Source organism: Oncorhynchus mykiss, chromosome 19 (genome assembly GCF_013265735.2).
Source record: "Oncorhynchus mykiss isolate Arlee chromosome 19, USDA_OmykA_1.1, whole genome shotgun sequence".
Taxonomy (NCBI): domain Eukaryota; kingdom Metazoa; phylum Chordata; class Actinopteri; order Salmoniformes; family Salmonidae; genus Oncorhynchus; species Oncorhynchus mykiss.
The window spans coordinates 5452259-5470366 of NC_048583.1; the positions used below are offsets into that span (position 1 = coordinate 5452259).

General features: G+C 45.0%; 1 protein-coding gene across 6 annotated transcripts in view; it reads left to right on the forward strand.

The window, feature by feature from the left end:
• Window positions 1–18108, forward strand: part of LOC110497310 (glutathione S-transferase, C-terminal domain containing) — a 62272-nt gene that overhangs the window by 23345 nt on the left and 20819 nt on the right. For all 6 annotated transcript variants that reach the window (XM_036954028.1, XM_036954027.1, XM_036954031.1 and 3 more), the window contains 3 exons: window positions 16781–16896; window positions 17282–17326; window positions 17826–17954. In XM_036954028.1, coding sequence (XP_036809923.1) covers window positions 16781–16896; window positions 17282–17326; window positions 17826–17954 — 290 coding nt within the window. The remainder of the gene's footprint in view (window positions 1–16780; window positions 16897–17281; window positions 17327–17825; window positions 17955–18108) is intronic.

Here is an 18108-nt window from a genome sequence, read left to right on the forward strand (position 1 = left end):
ATTTTTGGTTTCTACATGATTCCATATGTGTTATTTCATAGTTTTTATGTTGTCACTATTATTCTACAATGTAGAAAATAGTTTAAAAAAAATAAAGGAAAACCCTTGAATGAGTAGGTGTGTCCAAACTTTTGACTGGTACTGTAGCTTTAAAGGGATAGTGTGAGATCTGGGCAATTAAGCCCTTTTTTTCTTACCCAGACTTCGATGTACTCAAAGATACAATGTTTATGTCTGCGTGCAGTTTGAAGGAAGTTTTGCAAGGCATCGCGGCACTTGCGTTAGCGAAATGACTAGAAGTTCCCTGGCACAGATAGCTTCAACTTCCTTCAAACTGGACACAGAGACATAAAAATGAGATAGGTAATGGAAATAGATGCCACCAGTCTGTGGACATTTTCTCCGAGGCCCAACTCAAGCCAGGCAGTTGTCATGATTCCATCCCTAGTGGAATCCCAGAACTACGTGTCTGGTGGGGGCCTAATGCCACACTAAAGAGTACTACTGGAGCCGCCTGTTTGAGGTAAAGCTGATTCCCTCAAGAAATGCCGTTGTTTAAGACTTATCCCTTGGTAACTGTAGCAACAGTTCACCTTATTTATGTTACTTACATTATTTATGTCACAGACCAGCAGGAGGGGTTTGCGTGAGTTCAGCAGGTTCACAGTATGGCACACTGCAGCAAGAAAGTGTGTGTGTGTGTGAAACCGAGAGAGCGAAAAAGAGCGAGGGGCGCATGTTTTCTGTCTCCTCTTGTCAATCTCTCTCTCTACCCACCCCTCTCCTTATCCCTCTCTCTCTCTCCTCTCTCTACCCTTCTCTCTCTCTACCCTTCTCTCTCTCTCCTCTCTCTATCCTTCTCACTTTCTCCTCTCTCTACCCTTCTCTCGCTCTACCTCTCCTCTCTCTACCCCTCTCTTACTCTTTCTCTCTCTCCTTTCTCTCTTTCCTCTCTCTACCCCTCTCTTACTCTCTCTCTCTCTCTCCTTTCTCTCTCTCCTCTCTCTACCCCTCTCTTACTCTCTCTCTCTCTCTCCTTCCCTCCTCTCTAGCAGCCCACATACGTCGCTCTGACACACTGCGCCAACCACACCATGTATTACTCCTTATCTCGATGCTGTGCTTGCTCTCCCCTTCTAACTGGCGTCAGCAGTGTCGGAGCGAGTTCTCTCACTCCCTTCCTCCCTCCATCTCTCACCCCTCCACAAAGTGGTGTCGTCTCTAGCATTCCTCACATTATTTAACAGGGTTAAACTTACAGCGTTGTTATTGTGAATTGCATAGACTGGCAAGAAGAACAATGCAGCAGGTGATGTGTGGGCTCCCGATTGGCGCAGCGGTCTAAGGCACTATCTCAGTGCAAGAGGTGTCACTGCAGTCCCTGGTTCTAATCCAGGCTGCATCACATCCGGCCGTGATTGGGAGTGCCATAGGGCGGCGCACTATCTGTGTTTGGCCGGGGTAGGCCGTCATTGTAAATGAGATTTTTTTTTTACTGACTTGCCTAGTTAAATAAAGGTTCAATTAAAAACATGTCTTGGGTTCAAACAGACAGGCAAGAAGAACAATGCAACAGGTGATGTGTGTTGAATGTCTTGGGTTCAAACAGACAGGCAAGAAGAACAATGCAACAGGTGATGTGTGTTGAATGTCTTGGGTTCAAACTTCAGTGGTGCTAAATTGCAAAGGCTCTATGACAGTGTTTTACGGTTTCAAAAACGTGGTTAGATGGGTTTTTGCGGTTGAGGGGTTGCTGGCGCCCCCATACTCGGCACAGTAGAGAGGCTAGAACAATGGGCTGTGTGTGGATGTTCTCTCATTCATGTTTGAGGTGTGTGTGTGTGTGTGTGTGTGTTATATCCACACCTTCACTTCCCTTTGATGAGTTTGGTCTTCCTTCACGCCTCCACACTGCTGTCCCGACGAGGCACCGATAGGGGTGTGTTGTCACAAGGTGTGTGTGTGTGTAAATGGATACCTGTTGGTTTGGTCTAGGAGTGTGAAACAGGTCTACATCTGCATGCGGCTCAGTGGATCTGAAAACAAACAGATGTCACTTCTCCATGGAGCTGCTAGAGCCTTCGTCTCCATAACAGCAACAGGCGTGAAAGGTGATTGGCTGTACAGCTTCAGTTTGGATAGAACATTCTCTAACTAAGGAACTTCCTTTTCAGGAAGTTGGCTGGTTTCCTTCTGTTGCACTGAGAATTCATGTTGGCGGCCATTTTGTTTCCAACAGAAACGAGTTGAGAAAGATGGCAAATCATTTATGGATGGAGGAAGTGCAAGAAAACTGAGTAATGGCGTCTCCTTTTAAAGTTCTCCCCTTTTGTATGCTGGCGACACATTGTAATGGAATACTGATTCATCCAAATCCCCTTCTATAATTATTGAAAGGGCACCATGTAGCATTTGTGACCAATTGGCCATTATCCCCGGCTGGCTTGCCTTAAAAACAAATTATATTCAGACGTCGCCGAGACATTTAGAAATGTAGGTTCCTAATAAGGAAATCGGTCGATATCCAGACAAAGTGGCTCATTCCCTGGTATCAAATGTGTGTGCTAAAGGACTAATGAATTCAGGCAAAGAGAGGGAGCGAGGGAGAGAGCCTGACAGGAGGTAGAATAGAAGAGGCCTGCCAGAGTGCCCCCCACAAGACTTCAGGGACAGAGGGGAGAGATGGAGAGAGCCAGGCCTGAGCAACTTTTTCTTCCTATAGCTCACTCTGTCGTTGTCTGTCTTTGACTTTGGGCAGCCATGTCTCTTCCTGATGGGTGGTTTAATGACCACGGAGGCGGTGGCAGAATCCCTTTATCTCTCCCAGCAGAGGGGCTCTGGATCTAGCAGCCTCGCCAAGGCCTTTCCCGTCTGAGAACCAGCCAGCGGAGGGAGGGAGGGGAGGAGGACAGGGTCTGGAGCCCAGCCAGCCTTCTCTGATCCTGGGGTTAGAGCTTAGCTCAGCACAGCCTCCACCGGCTGCCTGGGGTTTTGGGGAAATTCCCAAAGGTTACTGGTCTCTATAAAGACTGCAGCATCGCGCCACTTACTCATTGACTGACATCTAGGGCCATGAAGTACAGAGCCAAAGATTGCTAAAGGATGAATGTACCCCAAACAAAACACACAGGAGGTTACTGTAGTAAAGCTGACAGGATCTGTGGGTAATGGCGACGTCTTTCCCAGGTCTGGGTGGGCATTGATGGGATGCTTTGATGGGATGGTTTTATTTATTTATAGAGTTTATTTGAGCACGGACAATGTACAACAAAAACAGCCTCAGTAAACCTGAGAAAATATACATTGTTCAAGATTTAGCTAGCAGCTCATTTCAGTTTTGGATGATTTGCTGTTGTTTGGAACAGATGGGATGGTGTAAATAATTGTTTTGAGCATATCTTCAATTTCTCAACTCACCCTTCAATCCAGTCTTGTTATCCTTTCAGTCTTTTGTAATCTTTCTCATGAAGAAGCGATATCAATAAATGTTTTTAAGTGCAATCATGTTTTCCATATTTTAATTGCAAGACGTTTGTGATTCCCAAAATATTGTTTTGCCACCTACACAGCCAGGGACACAGAGGATTTGTGTAGATTGTAAAATGTTTCTTTTTAACGGTGCCGTTGGCTAAAGAGGAACGAAACCGTCGATGTTTTGACAGACATTCCCAAGCTGTTGAGAGATGCGTGGTGAGAAGTTATTTCCCCTGGTCTTTTACTTCATTTACCTTTTTGTTTTCTTGGCTCCACTTTCTCATCCTACGACACTGAAACGTTTCACTGACTAAAGCACTTTCTCATCCTACGACACTGAAACGTTTCACTGACTAAAGCACTTTCTCATCCTACGACACTGAAACGTTTCACTGACTAAAGCACTTTCTCATCCTACGACGCTGAAACGTTTCACTGACTAAAGCACTTTCTCATCCTACGACACTGAAGCGTTTCACTGACTAAAGCACTTTCTCATCCTACGACACTGAAGCGTTTCACTGACTAAAGCACTTTCTCATCCTACGACACTGAAGCGTTTCACTGACTAAAGCACTTTCTCATCCTACGACACTGAAACGTTTCACTGACTAAAGCACTTTCTCATCCTACGACACTGAAACGTTTCACTGACTAAAGCACTTTATCATCCTACGACACTGAAACGTTTCACTGACTAAAGCACTTTCTCATCCTACGACACTGAAACGTTTCACTGACTAAAGCACTTTCTCATCCTACGACACTGAAACGTTTCACTGACTAAAGCACTTTCTCATCCTACGACACTGAAACGTTTCACTGACTAAAGCACTTTCTCATCCTACGACACTGAAGCGTTTCACTGACTAAAGCACTTTCTCATCCTACGACACTGAAACGTTTCACTGACTAAAGCACTTTATCATCCTACGACACTGAAACGTTTCACTGACTAAAGCACTTTCTCATCCTACGACACTGAAACGTTTCACTGACTAAAGCACTTTCTCATCCTACGACACTGAAACGTTTTACTGACTAAAGCATATGTGCAAAAGCAAACATTTTCCGATGACAACTTGTCAACAATTTTAGCTTTTCCGAGCAGGAATTATCATCTTTTCTCTGATTGTGCTCATCCGTGTTTAATAAGAGTGTAAATGTGTGGTTCTCCAAACCAGTACAACAGTTAACAGGGTCTTTACCCCGTTATCTAAATCATAGCTAATACTTACATTGTTATGTATTGGTTGGCGTTAAGCTGTTTCACATGCCTCAGGAGCTCAAGTGCAGTTATGGTCTGTGGGTTTGTGGCTTCCCATAGTGGACTTCCCATTGCTACAGTATCTATCTACAGCCTGTATCTACAGTATGTACTGAATCACCACAGCACCCATTATGGTGTCCCTCAGACTAGGGCTTTCTGGGAATTGATGTCTGATTCTTATTAAAACATCTCACTTTCCCTGAGGAATGCTGTGAAAATGTAGTTCTGCACGACTATTGATTGCTGTGCTAAGATCTGTGTGTTTGTGACTGTCCATAGTCAGATCTACAGTATCTACTGGACTGTATCACCACTACCCATTATGGTGTCCCTGGTAGTGTAGTGCTTTCAGAATGTCTGTGATTCATTCTGGTTAAATCATCACACTTTCCCAGGGGAGTGCTTTGAAAACGTATTTCCTCGCCTTCGTAGATTGCCATCAACACACCCTCGAGATTGACCAAGTTAGTTTTTCTTTTTGTCTTCTTGATTCATAGATTCTCCTAATAACGACCATATGGTTGTAAGTAAGTGAGAACCTTCGCTCCCGTGGGTAGCGTTTTTTTACCGTGCCAACACAATTTATTTAACCTTTTATTTCGACATGCAGTCATGCTGAGACCAAGGCCTCTTTCTCAGGTGAGTCCTGCATATACATCAATATACACATCAGAAATGCACATCAATATTCACTAAGCAAGCCATTTCAAATCTCAAATGGCTGAGGAGTAGAGAGGGGGAAGAGTTTTGTGGGAATGCAGAGGTGATAATCAGTAGCTGCCGACTAGATATTGTGGCGTCCATTAAAGGAAACATTGGGCGTCTGTCAGGGACTTGTCATATAACGGGGGTGTTGAAGGTGTCTTTTAAAAACAGTACAACTCTCTTTAACAAGTCTTTATCTGTCTCTGCTCAGCCACGGTTATTATTTCTAGAGGCAGCAAGCCCAAGCGGCTCCTGCTGCCATCACCACCCAAGCTAAACAAACAAGGAAAATATGCCTGGCTGGCTGCTTCGAAATGTAGGGGGGGGGGGGATCTTGAATTACAATGAATGGAGATAATTTGGGTGTAATTTTATTACGTAATTAGACCTAAACTTGGTTGACTTTATACTGGTGTGGGAACAGGGTTTTATGGAAAATGTTTTGTCATAGTGTGTAGGCTAAGGAAATCTAGCAGGCAGTGACTATTCTGTCAGCGGTAGTTGTGCTCAAGCTTGTTTTCCACACAATTCACAGAATCATTGTGACTGTTACATAAAAGCTTCTGCTCCTTGGATAACATAGGTCATTCACAAACTTCCTCCAGCAGACTTTGTATTGTCAGATTTTTTTTCTCTCTGCATCTTTCAAGAAGGCTCTTGCTTGCTTCAGCTCTGGAATGTTAATAGATGTAAAGTAATTTATTTTGTATCCTTGTAGATTTGAGCATGGGCCTGCAACACGGCATTTGGCAGACAAGCACACCTGTTGCACAAAGACATTGGTCGAGCTACTAGTTGTGAATATACAACAAAACAAGCCTTGGCTTGGCTATTTCAGTTTTTGACTCGACCGTTCTTAAATGGATTATCTCCACCCTTCACAGGGTTTTTGCTCAGCAATTAGCGTGACAAATTTGCAACGGTCTCTCACAAACACTCTGAATATCTACCCTGATATTTCTCCTGGACTGAGGCCAAAATTGGCTAATGCCTTTTAGGAGCAAGTCTGAGGTTTGTTTTAACTGTTGGATTACATGCATGCTGTTCCTGTACGTCTTTTATGAGCAGTATGTTATTTCCATCACTGGGTTTGTGAATGTGTCTTTTTTACAAGGCGATCGAAACTCCATCTCAATGGCTACGCACATGTGTTGCTAACAGGCAGGAAATCAATGCAAGGCCTCACGCTGGCTAGTTGAATTCTTCATCCTCGATTTTGGATGAAGCAGTCCCCACTTTACCCCTGTGTAGGCTTGGGCGGAATCCAGATGTTCACATATTACCGTCATTCTCTCATTCTGGGATTTACTGTACTATCGGCATAGCACACAAGGGGGCGCTAAAAATGCAAGAAAGCCCATTAGGCCTCTTTTACCAGAATGCAAACAAAATTGTCACCAACTAATTGCGAAATCACATAGCTAGCTAAATGCTAACGAACAAAAAAAAGTGAAAACAAATAAATAAACGAATTGCAAAGACAGGCAAATCCAGCTCATAAAGTTATACAAGCATAGCTAGTAAATTACCAAGTGTCGTTTTTGGTGGGTGTGGACAATTACAAGTGAAAGTGAACAAGATAAATTGTGCAAATGAACAAAGTTGTGATGCTGCTCTTCCTTCAGAAAAGCATGCACGTGTACATGGAGCAGATGGGAGAAGAATGGAGGAAAAGCATGCATGTGTACATGGAGCAGATGGGAGAAGAATGGAGGGAAAGCATGAATGTGTACATGGAGCAGATGGGAGAAGAATGGAGGGAAAGCATGCATGTGTACATGGAGCAGATGGGAGAAGAATGGAGGGAAAGCATGCATGTGTACATGGAGCAGATGGGAGAAGAATGGAGGGAAAGCATGCATGTGTACATGGAGCGGATGGGAGAAGAATGGAGGGAAAGCATGCATGTGTACATGGAGCGGATAGGAGAAGAATGGAAGGAAAGCATGCATGTGTACATGGAGCAGATGGGAGAAGAATGGAGGGAAAGCATGCATGTGTACATGGAGCAGATGGGAGAAGAATGGAGGGAAAGCATGCATGTGTACATGGAGCGGATAGGAGAAGAATGGAAGGAAAGCATGCATGTGTACATGGAGCAGATGGGAGAAGAATGGAGGGAAAGCATGCATGTGTACATGGAGCAGATGGGAGAAGAATGGAGGAAAAGCATGCATGTGTACATGGAGCAGATGGGAGAAGAATGGAGGGAAAGCATGCATGTGTACATGGAGCGGATGGGAGAAGAATGGAGGGAAAGCATGCATGTGTACATGGAGCGGATAGGAGAAGAATGGAAGGAAAGCATGCATGTGTACATGGAGCAGATGGGAGAAGAATGGAGGGAAAGCATGCATGTGTACATGGAGCAGATGGGAGAAGAATGGAGGGAAAGCATGCATGTGTACATGGAGCAGATGGGAGAATAATGGAGGAAAAGCATGCATGTGTACATGGAGCAGATGGGAGAAGAATGGAGGGAAAGCATGCATGTGTACATGGAGCAGATGGGAGAAGAATGGAGGCAAAGCATGCATGTGTACATGGAGCAGATGGGAGAAGAATGGAGGGAAAGCATGCATGTGTATATGGAGCAGATGGGAGAAGAAAGGAGGGAAAGCATGCATGTGTACATGGAGCAGATGGGAGAAGAATGGAGGAAAAGCATGCATGTGTACATGGAGCAGATGGGAGAAGAATGGAGGGAAAGCATGCATGTGTACATGGAGCAGATGGGAGAAGAAAGGAGGGAAAGCATGCATGTGTACATGGAGCAGATGGGAGAAGAATGGAGGGAAAGCATGCATGTGTACATGGAGCAGATGGGAGAAGAATGGAGGAGAAAAAATGGCAACTGTACAGAACTCATCCAGAGCTCTCTTTGACTTTTGGCAGAAAGCCATTATAAGTTACACTTTTTAAATTGTAACTTCATCACCACCGATAGATATAGAATGCTATGGACTCCCTGGCTCCTGCTTTCTCCCGTTGTGCTATTTACATACAAACACGTGACTGGCTCAACTTGCTCTGGGGAACTACGGTAAGCCTCATAATGTGACTGTTTTCTTCAATTCACCAATCTGCTTCATCTCCTAACGTATTTGCACAAGTTGACTGCAGCTAATCACTTGAAAAGTAGCTACAAATATCCACATGTATTGAAAAACTTTGAAGAGTTTTGACTTTTTCCAAATACCACGGTATATACGGTATACCGCCCAAGCCTACCCCTGTGAGCTTTTCAGTTTTTCTGCCTCTGTTAATGTCGGCGTAGTACTCTCTTCTGCTTGTTAGCCCTGACTTAAGTGGTTGTGTGGTGTGGGAAATCTGTTCTAGGGCATTGAGCGTGAAAGTGTTTTAAAGGTCTCTCTCTAAACCCTGAAATATCACTTAGCCAAGTTGATAGAACAACTTTACACTTTTAAAGTGTAATTTTACTCATGGATATAATGTGTGCTTCCTGTCGAACACTGACTTGAGCAGTAGGCCTAGTGCTTGCAAATAATATATTAAAGGAATATAGCCCATGCTTAGTTTATTTAAAGCTTACTTGGATGTATGCTGTTTTTATGCGATTATATATGGTTGTGCTACATGCTTCCTGTTTTTACATTGACGTGATCAGTGCTGATGAATATGAATATGCTACGTAGAAGGAATAATATTGCCCTGATGCATTGTTAGCCTACTTAAATTATTTATGTATGCATACTTATGTCAGCCCAGTCTGTTTTGTCTTTGAACCAGCATCTTCCTCTCTCTGACGGTAGTGGTGGGAGCACTCATCCAGGTCCCTGTGATCTAAACACAGGGCCCCCTAGCGAGGCTACCCACTGTTTATGTTCTGATCCATCTGATAGGCCCCCGTCAGAGTTCCGCTGCATCTCATAGGCCCGTCACAGCGCTATGGCATCAGAAAAGGAAAAAGTAAAGGCTCTGTGCCAGGAAAAAAAGCCAGCAGGGATCCTGCTCGCCTGTCAGTGTGTCAGCCCAGAGGCCGGCCCCGTGGATCCCCAGGCTCGCCTGACTAGCTAACCCCAGCAGGGAGGCCCTACCCTGGACCCGACTGGGAAAGGTGACCCCCCCCCCGGCATCCATCCAAGGCTAAGAATCCCCTAGGCCTCACTCTGGCTGTCCTCTCTGGCTGCCTGCCCAGTTTTCATTATCACCACCAAGAACAGATCTGTGGCAAAATGGCAAAGTTCTCTTTCTCAAAAACACACAACACCACCAGCAACCCTGTTACTGCTCAGCTAGTCTGCTCACATAGCAGAACTCAGTCTAAGGTTAAACAACAGGGGTCGTCTTTCAGAAAGAGACCCGCAATCAGATCCCATCACACTTACCAAACAGGTGTACTAGCTAACCCACTATGTGATCCGAATGACGTCTAGGGGGTCAAGTCAAGGGGGAGGAAGACAGAGGACTCACTTTGCATTTCATACAGCAGCAACAATAAACAAAGTGGTGGATCTCTGTGGGTGGCCACTGTCTCTGTGGGTGGCCACACACACACACTCACACCCGTCTCCACTGCAGCCGAGCGTACGTGACTGACTGTGACCGCGCTCCTCTTCGTTGGATGACCTCCATCTTGCTCCAATAGAGGAGAAAGGGTTTCTGGGTAGTATGTTGCGGCGACGGTGGCTTCTGGTTGGCTGCCCTTGTCCTCCTTATCTCCTCCACTGTTGTTTTGGCTGCACAACACACTCTGCTCAACAGATTGTTCTATGCTATCGGCTAGCTCCTGTACTACGCCTTTGACTTATGCTAGTGGCTCTATGCTATAGGCTAGCTCCTGTACTACGACTTTGACTTATGCTAGTGGCTCTATGCTATAGGCTAGCTCCTGTACTACGACTTTGACTTATGCTAGTGGCTCTATGCTATAGGCTAGCTCCTGTACTACGACTTTGACTTATGCTAGTGGCTCTATGCTATAGGCTAGCTCCTGTACTACGCCTTTGAATTATGCTAGTGGCTCTATGCTATAGGCTAGCTCCTGTACTACGACTTTGACATGTTAGTGGCTACAGGCTAGCTCCTGTACTACGACTTTGACTTATGCTAGTGGCTCTATGCAATAGGCTAGCTCCTGTGCTATGACTTATGCTAGTGGCTCTATGCAATAGGCTAGGTCCTGTGCTATGACTTTGACTTATGCTAGTGGCTATAGGCTAGCTCCTGTACTATGCCTGACTTATGCTAGTGACTCTATGCAATAGGCTAGGTCCTGTGCTATGACTTTGACTTATGCTAGTGGCTCTATGCTATAGGCTAGCTCCTGTGCTACGACTGACTTATGCTAGTGGCTCTATGCAATAGGCTAGGTCCTGTGCTATGACTTTGACTTATGCTAGTGGCTCTATGCAATAGGCTAGCTCCTGTACTATGCCTGACTTATGCTAGTGGCTCTATGCAATAGGCTAGGTCCTGTGCTATAACTTTGACTTATGCTAGTGGCTCTATGCTATAGGCTAGCTCCTGTGCTACGACTGACTTATGCTAGTTTAGTAATATGTCTCTGTCTGTCACTCTGTTTACAATGGAAGCAGTTGTTTCTTTCCCAAAGGCACGTACCTGCCATAAATGCCTCTTCGGTGAGTCTAAATGAGAACGTCTGTTCCGACAGTAAGATTGTGTTTCGCAGTCACTGCGGTGTCTGTTTTTCTTTCGCTGTCTTTTCTTCTGTCCTTATGTCCATAAGATGGATGATAATGATAGAGATTAAGTCGGTGGTAGAATGTGGGATGTGGTCCACCTGTCACACAGGTGTCGGCTTTGGATTGTTTTGAGCCCTCGCCTGATGACAGTCGCAGGCTGTTGATGATATACTTCACTGTTGTTGCTGCGACTGGTTTATAAATTGGCTCTGAATTTTAAACCAAATAGGAATGTAGCTGTGGGGGGAGTGCATAAATCAATATGTAGATTGTCCTCCTTTCACTCCACAATCCCTCCCGAATTACAAGGAAGATGGTTGAGTAACCTACCGTTGTTTTCAAGAACCACCATATTATTATGGCTTCTACTAAACCACCTTGCATAGACAGAGAATCCAGAAACTACAGTATTTTACAGTCCAGGCATGTTTTCCCTTTGGAGGTTGCCCTCAATCTAATAACCTGTACCCAACCTGGCAACCCCAACCTGACAACCGACACCCAATCTTATTTGGCAGCATAGTCTGACGTGATGCAGCCCTCAGGTATTCGTCACCTTTGGTTGCCCTCATTCAGATTAAGCAGCATGAATCATCATAGTTATGCAGCATGCTTGGATATGTAGTCAACATAAAGCCTGCATACATTTCTATTGTCTGCTAGGAGCGTTTGTACATGGGGAAATCTATATAGCATGTACTGGCTGACCAAACCTATACTTCCACAGTGTTAGCAGAGCTCTCCTTGCAAGGCAGTAGCAGTAATCACTATTGTGTCATATTGTGTCAATGCAATGTTTTTCTCTGACTAGGCTGTGAGTAAATCATTTGCAGCAAAACAGGTAGCTCAGATCACAGAGAGACCTGCTATTACAGCTGATTTATACCAGTATTATTTATCATCTCAATCGATGGGTTTAATGAGATGCGGTGCCGGGGCCACCCTTTAAAACAGACATTGCTATTCATGAGCTTCCCGGACATTGAAAGAGAGTTTGTGAGGCTTTTAGTCAAGCTGGGTGTCCAAATCTTGACCCATTTTTCAGAGCAGACGTAAGAGGCCCAGCCTGACCCTGAGTGTGTGCCAAAACAAGAAAAGAGTGAAATGTCTAGCTTTAATTTCAGAGATGAGGGGGGAATTGGAAGAGAGTGTGGGATGGGGTTTGGCTCATTTCATGGGAAAGGAGAGGTCTTGGCTGGGTGTACCACAGTCCAGTCCAGCATGTGCACTAATCATGACCTGGTGCATGCTGGGAAAGCGACAGGAAAATATCAATGCGTTATCACACTAAACCAGAACACCAGGAACATTGTATTCTATTTTATTAGAAGCAGTACTTGATTGGATTAATGGCTGAAGGCTGTAGGCTATTTCAGACAGAGTGAATTAATTAACTGATAAGGAATTGCTTGTATTTTTTGGGGTGCACAACCACAAGGGAGAGAGCATTGTAACTACAGGTGTATAAGGCTATTTTAGCACTTGTTAGTCTTAAGTAGGCAGCCAAGCAACCGCAATTAGTGCGAGCAGCCGTTGTTTAGGGGTTATTAGATCCGGAAACCTTAAATAAAAACTCCCATTTAAAATTGTCAGGGCGTGAATGGGAATGGGATGCAGCCATGTTGTTACAACCGTCATTCTAAAATTAATTATACACCCTCTCGCTGCAGCCTCCAACTCCAGCCAGAATGTTTCAGGTGTGCTCACGCATACCCAAAAAGCCTCTGTCAACAAAGGGACGAAGGAAACCAGGAAAACGCCTGAGGTCCTAGATAGTTATAAATAGGGCTGGCGCTTCGCCCTTCCCAGGGTGTGTCTGCTTTGCCCTTGAGTCGTTCCACCTCAAAAATCACTAGAAAGACGATTTCAACACCATCATTTCTGTAGTTAGAAACCGATATTTTAGCATTCCTGAAACATTATTTTGTTGAAAGATAAATCAAATTGTCTTATCTGTTTCTAACTACAGAAACCATTTCAGTGCAATCTGAGATGGTGGGTGTCTTGGCTTGCTGAAATTAAACGACCCTCTTCACACCTTCCCAACGGTCCTCTTCCTAAAACAAACTAAGGAGATCTTCCTGTGCCATACCCTGCCTTACCTTACCCTGCCTTACCTTACCCTGCCTTACCTTACCCTGCCTTACCTTACCCTGCCTTACCTTACCCTGCCTTACCTTACCCTGCCTTACCTTACCCTACCCTGCCTTACCATACCATACCATGCCTTACCCTGCCTTACCTTACCATACCCTACGCTGCCTTACCTTACCCTGCCTTACCTTAACCTGCCTTACCTTACCTTACCCTGCCTTACCATACCCTGCCTTACCATACCCTGCCTTACCATACCCTGCCTTACCATACCTTACCCTGCCTTACCTTACCTTACCCTGCCTTACCATACCCTGCCTTACCTTACCCTGCCTTACCTTACCATACCCTGCCTTACCATACCCTGCCTTACCATACCCTGCCTTACCTTACCCTGCCTTACCATACCCTGCCTTACCTTCTTACCCTGTTGTCTTAATCTCCATCCGGAGCACTGGGAATCTTGTGGTGTTCCATATCGGAAGTCTCCCCTCCCTGTAACAGAGTAGCATAATCCCCTGTGGGGTTAGAACTGGAGCTGATGATGACAGAGTTTACACACACACACACACATACACAAACACAGTTCCTGGGAGACATGCCATTGGTATAACACCGAGTACATGCTGCTGAGTGATAGCACTTGACATCATGCTGATATGATATTACATCTTTCCAGCACTGATAGACATAGTAGTGCAGATTGACAGACACTCTGTCCTTAGCCAATCACTTCAGGCTACCAGGTGCACCATGCAACCTTACTGGAGTACCGGTAGTTCAGAGTTAATTAAATAAATGATAGGATTAGTGCTTCCTTACAAGCTAAGGATTTGAAATGGATATGTCCTTTAAGGTTTTTAATTAACACTTGATTGGGGAGATTAATGGGTAAACTTATAGGAGTCGTTAGGTCATTTCCCCCGGCTGCATAAAGTGTGTGAATGATCTCGGTGATACGTGCTGACATTGTAGGAAACCAGCCACAGAACAGTGTAATAGATCAGCCTGTGTGTTTATCTCTCTAAATTAGGAATTGGACTTTGCTGTGGTTCCTCAATACCCTTTAGCTAATTCAGCTGTAAATAAGGCAAAAACACAATCACAACTTCACCAGCCAAACTAGTGTAATAACTACGTTAGTAAACACTCACTGCTATTTCATACTATATTTGTCCTACTTGTAAAGTTTCTTTCCATTCTCATTCTATTCGTGCGAGAACGGTTCGCTGTGTGCAAGTTGCTGGGTGTTGCAGAATGGAAGTTACTGGTTGCACAATTACGGCTATTCAGCCAGGGCCATGTGGGTCACTGTCACTCCTCTCTGCTGCAGATGAGAGGAGGATAAAGAAGGATGAAAGACCCAGGTCCAGCTCTCTGTCTGTACTGGACAATAGCCTCTCTACTTCTGTCTAGTGCTGCCCCCTCTTCATCAACACTTTCATGCTTACAGTGGAGTGGCTGTTGGTGAGCCACGAAATGACCTCTCCTACCATCCCACAGACCCGTACCCGAATAGTGGTGATAGAAATGTCTTGTGTAGAGTTAACATGATTCCCCATTCTACATGAAAGAGAGGCATGTCTCTTCTACACAATGCATTTTTACCTGAATACTCTGTAGTGTTGAATCCTACTGAACTGGCCCCAGAGCCACGTCTCTACTCTGTACTCGGACTCTCATAAAACACTATCATTCATGTCAGCCTTGTTGTTGGGCTTTGGCCCCTCGGTATCTCTCACACTCACCCTGCCTTCATCTCATCTCTCTGCATTGTACCACTCGTCACGTCCCAGGTTTATCATTGGGCTTTCAGCGCGTTTTGTTTCAGCCGTCATCCCACCGCGCAAGGCAATTGTCAATTAAGACCCTGAAGTGCTCCTCCAATCCGACGGCATAAAAGCTCTCAATAGTAGGCCTCACAGGAGGCTCACAGGAGGCCGGGCTATTTAGCCGAGAACAGACGTGGATCTGAATAACTCATCTAAATGAGAAGTTGCTGCTGCTACCTGGTCAATACCACCCCATGGTTTTTGACGTGCTCCTCTCTTTGCTTTTTCCATTTTCTTGTACTCCTGGGAGCCGGTTTAATATGAAGCGGTGCAAGGTAAATAATGATGGCGAGGGCAAGGGCTGTGAAATACCTTATTTGTATTAGCGTGACGAGAATATAGGCGTACCCCGCCGCTACTGTCGTCGCTTCTCTCTCTCTCAGCCCGCCGCCCGGCCTGTGTGTGCGTGCGTCGCCCGTATATCAATTTGCGGAGGCGGCAGTGATCTGGGGAGAGAAGGGAAGGCCACCATTAATGTGTTTCTGATATTCCAGCGGGTATCATAGCATGGCACCGGGGTAAACGAAGCAATCATCACTCAAGATTTATGGGCCAGAAACGGTACCGCAGATTCACGCCACGCTTGGCTCACCGCCGCCAACAAGAGACAGGAGTTGGATGAGGAGGAACACGGGGATAGAAATGTGTATTGCGTTAATCACGTACATCCTGCGAGGCTGCATACCACTAAAGTGGCTCTGTTTCTTTGCAGTAGCAGAAAAGTTCACTCCATTTTGGCTCTGTCGCTTGTTTTGTTTCACCCTGTTAAATTGTGTTTTGCACTTGGCCGGTAGAAACTGTTGTTGATGTAGGGATGATGATGAGTGGCCCTTGTAGCTGGATTACAGCATGTACTGTATCATCATAGCTCTCTGCCTGTAAAACACAGTGTGACAATGTTGTGCACTTCAAAGCAGGAACACATGACATAGGAACGCTGTCTGGCACTTCTGCATTCATACGAAGAAAAGAGAGCATCTTCCTGGGTAATAAAAGTTGTTTTTTTATGAAGGTTCCTTCCTGAAACGAAAAGACAGAAAGAAAGGGTAGAAGAAAGAAAGCAATTCAAACATGTTTGAAGGAGAACAGGAAATATGTCCCACCTGAATTGACCGTACTGTGACTGGATAATGTTGATTCATCTTCCAGTCAAACTGTCATGTTCGTTGAAAGGAGTAGACCAAGGCGCAGCGTGCGTAGAGTTCCACATATTTTAATATACCGAAACTCACTGAACAAAAAACGACCAACCAAACGAAACGTGACGCTACTGTTGTGCACTCTGGCCACTAAATGTAGACAAGATCCCACGAATAACCATGGGGAAATGGCTACCTAAATATGATCCCCAATCAGAGACAACGTTAAACAGCTGCCTCTGATTGGGAACCATATCAGGGCAGCATAGACATACATTTCACCTAGATGACCCACCCAAGTCACTGTCACGCCCCAATCAACACAGAGAATAGACAGCTTACTATGGTCAGGGCGTGACACAAACATTGAAACTTAGCAAATACTTCGGGTATTGTACAGATATGAAGATGTTGATATTACCATTCCATCCAATACCTTCTTATTTCACTTGTATGAGACTTACATAAGTTAGTGAAGGCTCGCGGGTTCGATTCCCGCTGGGGACACCAATATTAAAGCATCTGATGAATGGCATATATTATAATTATATTGCCTAAGCACACCATTCCTTTTTACTGAATCTTCAGCTCTGTCTGCAGGGAAGATGTCTGACGTCCGCGCCGCGAGGAAACGGCAGCAGCTGAACAACCTGGTCGCCATGGCGACGGAGCTGGCCCGACCGGGGGACACCGTGGTGGATTTCTGCAGCGGAGGGGTGCGTCCGTCAGTCCTTCGGTCCGTCTCTCCATCCTTCCATCCCCCTCCGTCGCTCTGTCCTCATTAGTCTGTCTGTCAGAAATCAGGATGAAAGAGTGCATTTCTTCTCTTATCTTCTTTCCCCTCTCTCTTTTTGAAAACCCTTGTTATTCCATGCACAGACAGACAGACAGGAGGGAGACGGAGTGGAGTGATGAAGGGAGTGTACAGTACACTTCACAGCAGTAGCACTGACTGGGTGGGTAATGGGTCAATATTGGAATGGACAGAGCGGTAGGCCACTACTGATCACACAAGCCCTTTGATGTGCTCGGCTTCTCTTTGAGCCTTGTTTTTCCTTTGTATGTATTTGTCTTGTCTTTTTCCGTGTTGCGTTTTTCCAGGGCCACGTCGGGATCGTTCTGGCTCACACGCTGCCCGACTGCCAGGTAGGTTGAACGTTGAAACACCTGTCTTGTCTGCCATGTTGAAACACCTGTCTTGTCTACCAAGTTGAAACAACTGTCTTGTCTACCATGTTGAAACTAGCTCGCCATTTGCTCGCATTAGGGTGGCTTGACATAATTGATACAGAGTTACACATTCGCGTTGTGTTTTTCCAGAGAATTTTAGATTTTCGAGCATGTCGTATCTCATTCATTTCTTTGCAAATAGCAGTCTTGGTAGGAGAATTTAATTATTTTACACTGTAGAGTTGTATTTTATTCCCAAGTAAATCTTAGACTTTTAGCCTATAGCTGTCCAGTAAGCTATTCATAACCTTGGAGGTAAGAGTCAACTAAGAGTAACATTAGATTAGCAAAGTGTAAGAGGTAATAATAATATTTAGCAGACACTTTTATCCAAAGGGAATTAGTCATGCGTGCATACAGAGAACCCCAGTTGATTAGCTAAATGTAAGAGGTCATCTTGTGTGGTTAACTGCAGGTGATCCTAATAGAGAACAAGGAGGAATCTCTGGTTAGGGGGAAGGTGAGGAGTGCTGAACTGGGCCTGACCAACATAGGCTTCATCCAGGCCAACCTAGACTACTTCACTGGACCCTTCCACATAGGGGTGAGTACAGATTAATATTATATTACAACTTGTTTTTGATCATTTAACAGATGCTTTTGTCTAAAGGAACTTACAGGACTGTCGACATTGACAGTGGCACGTACCTGCAGTTTGTGAGTCCTATGAGGAAATCAAACCCACAACAAGGTGTTGC